Source organism: Diadema antillarum, unplaced genomic scaffold (assembly GCF_040938485.1).
Source record: "Diadema antillarum isolate AM-2024a unplaced genomic scaffold, OU_Dant_1.0 seq00000690_RagTag, whole genome shotgun sequence".
NCBI lineage: Eukaryota > Metazoa > Echinodermata > Echinoidea > Diadematoida > Diadematidae > Diadema > Diadema antillarum.
Window position 1 is genome coordinate 667,691 of NW_027271595.1, and position 6,908 is coordinate 674,598.

The 6,908-nt window shown below is 40.1% G+C and overlaps 1 protein-coding gene across 1 annotated transcript; it reads left to right on the forward strand.

Annotated features, from left to right (window-relative positions):
• Positions 1-1,517: 1,517 nt before the first annotated feature.
• Positions 1,518-6,048, forward strand: LOC139737374 (ras-related protein Rab-30-like). Its single transcript, XM_071648051.1, has 4 exons — positions 1,518-1,610; positions 3,048-3,131; positions 4,370-4,553; positions 5,807-6,048. Exons 1-4 carry the CDS (start codon positions 1,524-1,526, stop codon positions 6,046-6,048), a joined length of 597 nt encoding a protein of 198 aa, XP_071504152.1. The 5' UTR covers positions 1,518-1,523.
• Positions 6,049-6,908: the final 860 nt, after the last annotated feature.

Here is a 6,908-nt window from a genome sequence, read left to right on the forward strand (position 1 = left end):
AGGCCAACAGCACACAGGGATTCCTCCAGAGAAACCTACTATGGCTGCCCCAAGAAAATCAAAGAACAAGCCTATGTGACATACGTCCACCCTATCCTTGAATATGCCTCAACAACCTGGGATCCTCACTGCCAAGACCAAATCTGGAAGCTTGAAATGGTTCAAAGGCGTGCCGCTCAGTTCTCTCTGGGAGACTTTCACCCTTGACACGGTGTCAACGAAATGCTTCACTCCTTAAAATGGCAATCTCTCGCAGAAAGAAGGGCCCAGCTGAAAGTCATCATGCTGTACTGCATCTTGCATGGATTGATTGCTATTCCACCTGAACCACCATGCATTTACTGGTAACACGATCATCTGGACTTGTAAAGAAATACTCGGTATCGACGGCAACTCTGCAGGACCTCTGGGCTTCAAAACTCATTCTTCCCAAGTGTCATATGCTACTGGAACCAGCTCCCCACGTTGTGTAAGCACCATTTCTTCCCCCGACGACCCGACCATGTGTTCAGTTTGAGCCACCATGAGTAAATATTTCAAACAACCTGACGGCACTTTTCCGCCACGCGTACTTCATTTTCTGGCGAGGACGCTGTCCCCATTAGTGTGACACTGCATCAAATCTAGTTGGAAGAGGAGCTAATTTTACTTGCACAAGGAGCACTTTTTACTTTTTATACAGTGTACATACATTAATTGCGACAAAACAGCACCAAACAATGCAGCATTAGTTTCGGCACTGCACAAAGTATGAAAATACTCTTCCCAGAGGTCAGTACTTCACCTGGAAGAAGAAGAAGAAGAAGAGAGTTCTGACCTCCCTCTGTGCCCTTTAGGATCGGCAATGACCTTGTCCCATTACCTGATAGCATCTGGAAAGAAGGATCTCTGATAGATGAGAGTCTGTGCAAAATGTATCTGGAATTGCTGGGAGTGTCCACGAAAGAATGATGTTGCTCTCTGGTTGATAATATGGTGCATCGTCAGCATCTTGCACTGAGCCCTGCATTCATGTACTGTAGAAGTGGCCATTGGGAGTTTGGTGTTACATAACTATACACAGCCCAGTCGCTGTAAAAATGCGACAGGGCTGTACCAGGGCAGTGCCTAACAACAAAGTGAACACACAGTGAACATGGCGATTGCGTTGAGTTTTGATACTTTACATCGTTTTTGTTACCTCAAACTCATTAAAGACCATCTTCATTAATTAGACTTCATTTCTATGTTATCGATATTGACGGACACAAATCACAACTTACCGAAAATGAAGATTATATGCAGCGTGTGCGAACGGTACATCGTCTTTCACTGACGGCCATTTGGAATAATCGGGAGTTCACGCGATCGGAGCTACTCTTGCTCACTTGCTTCTTTTCTCCCTTTCATTTTTTTAGGTTTCCAAACCTTGTCTGCAAGGCCGGATCCGTGTCAACACCTTTGCCACGATTCATCTACAGTGGTAAAGTGAACAACTGTCCTAAAGGGCAGTCCTTAGGAGCAGGCCACATCCTTGTCTCATCATGGAGGACTATAAGTACCTGTTCAAAGTGGTTCTCATTGGCAATGCCGGGGTTGGGAAGACCTGCCTCGTACGACGCTTCACCCAGGTAGGCCGTAAGACTAGCATGGAATTATACAAATGACATCGTGTCTGTGAATCTTATGGTAGTGAATGCACTTAATAAAGCTCAATACAGACCATAATTGTCAAGATTTCAAACGAAACACGTTCAGTTCCTGAGCAGTAATACCTCAGAGTTGGGCAAGAGTTTTACATTACATTCAGTCTAGTATTAAAGAGTGAGCTTAATGTAAAGTTAGCATATTATGACCCTTTCAGAACTGATGTCAAGCTAGTTGCATGCACTGTCAGTGACACTCTGGTGTACATGGTGGCGGTCCTGAGAAGCTTTAAAGAAGGATGTTTCACATCTGAAAGTTCAGCCCCTTTTGGCATTAGTAAAGGTACAAGGATGCAGGATTCGATGGGGTGCTGTTGCATGGTTCCATGTTTACACATCTGCCATGTTCCAAACATCTGAATAAAACTGATTTGTATGATGATTGTGTCAAAAATGGTTGATGTAATGTCAATCTCACATCATCTTTTGATTCAATGTTTGTTCCTTGCTGGTTCCACCTTCTCCATATGTATCCACCAAAGAAAAATACATCTGTAGTTTGCTTGCTAGCTAGTCGCAGAAACTTGCATGTTAGTACATAATCTACTTCAATTTATTGTTAAAATTGTTAATCTTTGTAACAAAGATGGCAGCAATCATGCTATCCGACAAGACCCCCTTGAATCCCGGGTGCATGTACCTGTAAAGAGTGTTGTGAGCATGCCATATGACTATGGCATTATTTCTCTACATGATACGGTATATCTCCTCATTCAATTTTCTGTGCATGATCTCTCGCACCTACACTGTATTTCAAAATGCAGTGAGGTTAACAATTCTCTATGACTCTACCCAAATTAATTCTACTTTGGTGCTCTTTCAACTATCAACATGAGGAAATTTCATGTCCTTTGGTCTAAATATGTTCTTAACAGTCAATTACTATGCGTTGTGTCAAGAGATGCCACAGCTGTATGGCAAGTACAGCTACACATTAATAGGCGAAAATGCCAAGACCCATGATGACATATATTTTCTCTCATATTCATACAATTACAACTGAACTGTCTTACTTGTTGTACAATGTTGCTCAAATTTTAACTATTTGTTTTCATGTGCCACATATTTTCACTGGAATCCTCTTGTAATAGTCGCAGTAAAGTATCATACTCAAACCCAGTCAAAATAGTTAACAAGGTGCTGCATGGCGAGCTAATTATTTACTAATATAATCTTCATTTGTATTTTTCTCCTTTTTCTGTAAGTTTAAAGCACAAAATCATCCGTAACCTGTTGAGGACGAGTCCCGAGTATACTCGGGCAAGCGTCTATTGGAAATGCGTGTTGTAGCAAAATCAAACGTCCTCAACGGGTTAACACAATATTTATAGTACATTGAACTGATTTTATCTTTCTTTTCAGGGATTATTTCCCCCTGGCCAAGGAGCAACTATAGGAGTAGACTTCATGATTAAGACAATAGAGATTGGAGGAGAAAAAGTTAAGGTGAGTCCAGTCCAGGCAGTCTATGTGTTGTAAACACAGACCTTTGCTGAACAGAAAGATGTGCCATGGAAACAGTCGCAACTCGGCTTTTTTGAAACTTCTTCATCTTCTGTATTTTCTAATTTCTCAACATTTAGCTTTACACTCTTGATGCATGCGAGATATCTATCCAATTCCCCCTCTCTCTTCTCTCCCTCCCTACCTCCCTTTTTTCTTTTTCGTCTTCTTCTTTTTATTCTTCTTCTTCTCCCCCTCCTCCTCCTCCTTCTTCTTCTTCTTCTTCTTCTTCTTCTTCTTCTTCTTCTTCTTCTTCTTCTTCTTCTTCTTCTTCTTCTTCTTCTTCTCCTCCTCCTCCTCCTCCTTCTTCTTCTTCTCCTTTGTTTTCTTCTTCCTCTTCTTCCTTTTGTTGATAAGGTTTTAAATGACCATGATATAGAGCCTTCTCCAACTACACAGGTAGTATGAAAGGTTGCAGAATTCCAAATATTTTCACATTTTTGTCAAATTTTGTACCCACCTTTTACTGTCATTGCAAGTTCTTTCAAAGTTTCTGGTGTCATTCATTTATTCACACTGACAAAAACATGTACGCATGCTCGCAAAACAATAACCCCACAAACTCATGCTGGTTTTGTCCCATTAAATTACGGATATTCCAGTTAAATCTGCTCCATAATGCCTTCAAGATGCTTCAAGTTCACATCCAGTTATCTTTATTACCTGATGTTTAACATCGTATGTCAACCTCAGAGAATCAGAAAATACATGTATGCATTATTTCTTAGACCCTTCAATGTACATGTAAATGTTGATGTTAAATATCACTTCTTGTGTGTTTTGTGCATCAAGTTATACAATGGAAAGTTCTTGGAAATACCATTTTTCATTTTGTTTTTTGTAATGCTGCTCAAGTTGAATCATGGAAATTGTTTTCTTTGACATGCTCAAAAGAGATTATTGTGGAAAATTCTTGTTTAAGGTTGTACAAACAGTGGTGTAGTTCTTGCTGTGTTACAGTTACATGATCTATGCAGCTTTTCTGAGTTGACAAATACGCTGCATGTTTGAGATGATTCACAAGATAAAATTTTCTTGTCTCAGGTTCTAATCACATGTGTATTTCAGAGCAGTCAGTCACATTCATCAGTCACTTTGGGGTAGATATTCCGTCAGTCTCGGCATAAATTTTGTGATCAAATAATCTGATTGTACTGTTCTGTCATGAAAATGGTTTACAGTTGCAAATATGGGACACAGCTGGACAGGAGAGGTTCCGTTCCATCACACAAAGTTATTACCACAGTGCAGATGCCCTGGTGCTGGTCTTTGACGTAACATCAAAAGAAAGCTTCAATGCGCTGCCCAGCTGGTTACGAGAAGTGGAACAGTATGCTAGCCCCAAGGTTATATCTGTTCTCGTAGGTAAGTACCGGCAGAATCTCTTCTTTGTGTTTGCCACAAAACTGTTGAGGTAAAAGTCACTGCAGTGAACTACAAGAAGTATTGATGTCTAGGGCTCCCAGGCCCCCCCTCCAGATCTCGGCCGTCGACCGCATGATCGCGATGAAAATTGGCACACACATTGTCTGTAAAGTAATCTAAAATACGGTCAGGTTGATATTTCCAAAACTTATCATTTATGCTCAATTATGCATAATGATGCATGAAATCAGACTATTTGGTATAAATCACTAAATAAAGCTCAAAACAGGCATTTTTTTTTTGTGAATATTCTTTTTAGTGTCCTTAGCAAATGTAAGAGAAAAAAATTGTGCGATCAGAAAAATTTCTTAAGTATTTTATTGTTTTTTGAATTTCTTATCTATTTCTTTGGTTTTTTGACTTTTTGTTTTCAATCTTTTTTAGATGAAATTTGTCCGCGACATTGTTCCAAACATGAAAATATGTTATTAATTGATTTTAATCACTAAAACCCCAAAATAATCATGCTTTTATGAAATTTGCCTGTTAGCACAGTTTGCATTGAAATTGTACACAAATTCACGTTTTTGAGCAATTCTTGGTGTGACATGCGTGTACTTATACTTACACGTAACTTCGGAACCACGCGCCCGGACATCGCAAAGAAAGAAATAAATCATAAAACATTGCGGCGATAGCTTTTTGCGATGGCGATACATCGCGCGGAACGTCGAGGGGAGGGCCTCGGAGGCCCCCCCCCAGCCTAGTTAGGGTTAATGCAACCAGAATTTGGCATATAAGTATAGATTACCGGTGTGCATCACAAGTCTGATATTTTTTCCTGAATTTTGTCTGTTACGATTAATGCAAATTGAAAGTGTTCTGAACTATTTCACTTTACAAAATTAGAAAAATATCAGTTGGAAATATTTTGTGCGCGACAGTCGAGAACTGCATAGCATTGAACGGTACATCCAGGCTCTTTTGCAGACATGTGCCCCTTTCAGTAATGGTAGATCTTTCTCTACAAGCTCACAGAGCAGTTGTGCAGGGCTTATTGCGAGTCACCACTCTAGTTCTGTTATATGTAACCTCTTTGGTTACTGTAATGTTAGAAAGTGGCTGCGGCAACATAGTTTTGTCTTTCACCATTCTATGTTAGTGTTAAGTGTGTGTGTTTGTTCTTATGCATGCAATAAGAATGCAATTTGATCACCTCACTCTTTGTTGCAATATTCCGGCTACCTCTGCAGGCAATAAGATAGACCTAGCCAAGGACCGGGAGGTGAACGAGGAGGACGGCCAGAGCTTCGCCGAGTCGCACACGATGAGATTTCTAGAGACATCTGCCAAAGAATCGGACAACGTCGACAGACTCTTCCTGGATATTGCCGTTGAACTGACAAATAATGTGCGGAACGGCGAGATCAAGCACGACGGGCACGAAGACGTCATCAAAGACACCAGTTCCGTCTCAACATGCTGTAAAGGTTGACCCTGCTACACGCTACTCGCTGTTTGTCTTCTTCTTCTTTTTTTTCCCCTTTTTTCAAGATATCCAGCTGGCTTGTGAAAAAGCCTGTGTGATTATATCATTGATCATGATGCCTAATCCTTTTTGTTTTTTCTCACTTCTTCTCGTGTTCCCTTGTTGGGGGTGTGAAATGGACTACTGACAAATGTGCTTCTATATTATGCGTTATGCATACACTAGCCCCACCATCAGTTTATTCTACAGCTTTCTTTGTATTCTCCAACATTGCATTAAATAGTGCTGATGTACCTATCTGCTTCTATGCATTTTGATAGTATGAAGATTTATGAATGCAAAAGAAATGCTCATTGCACACAAGCCTTCCTATAAACAAAGGTAGGGATAGTGCACATCATTTACTTATCAATGTCCCACAGGAAGGAGCAATCAAAACACTATGTTGCACTGAATAAAGCATGCTGTTTTCCTTTTCAAGGCAGTCTCAAGCAATTTGAAAAAGAAGGTAAATTATGCAGCTTTCATTAGGGTGAAGCTTTTGACCTGAAAAAAATATCCATGGTTTGACGTAAGTGTGTGAAGTTGTGTCATTTTTCAATGTCTTTACAGTGTGAAAGGGCCATCTTTTGTATGTCCTCTATGCGCCTTCAGAAAAATCCTCTATACACTTTCAGAAAAAGAGTGAGAAATATGTTTGCCTTTAAAGTAAAGAGTACATTTTTCTGCACCATGTGGGATGGAATGGAATGGCAGTGCAATCCTTTTTAGTGTTGTGGAAATTTACCAGGTATCAGTAAAGTCATACAATGATATTGCCTCCACTAGATTTATATCTTTTACAAGGCCATTCCGTAATATCCATG

Excerpts from the sequence above, each read along its gene's own strand:
- LOC139737374 (XM_071648051.1), top strand. The coding sequence starts at position 1,524 with ATGGAGGACTATAAGTACCTGTTCAAAGTGGTTCTCATTGGCAATGCC. Across the intron at positions 1,611-3,047 it reads TCGTACGACGCTTCACCCAG|GGATTATTTCCCCCTGGCCA; the intron begins GTAGGCCGTAAG and ends CTTTCTTTTCAG. Across the intron at positions 4,554-5,806 it reads GGTTATATCTGTTCTCGTAG|GCAATAAGATAGACCTAGCC; the intron begins GTAAGTACCGGC and ends CTACCTCTGCAG.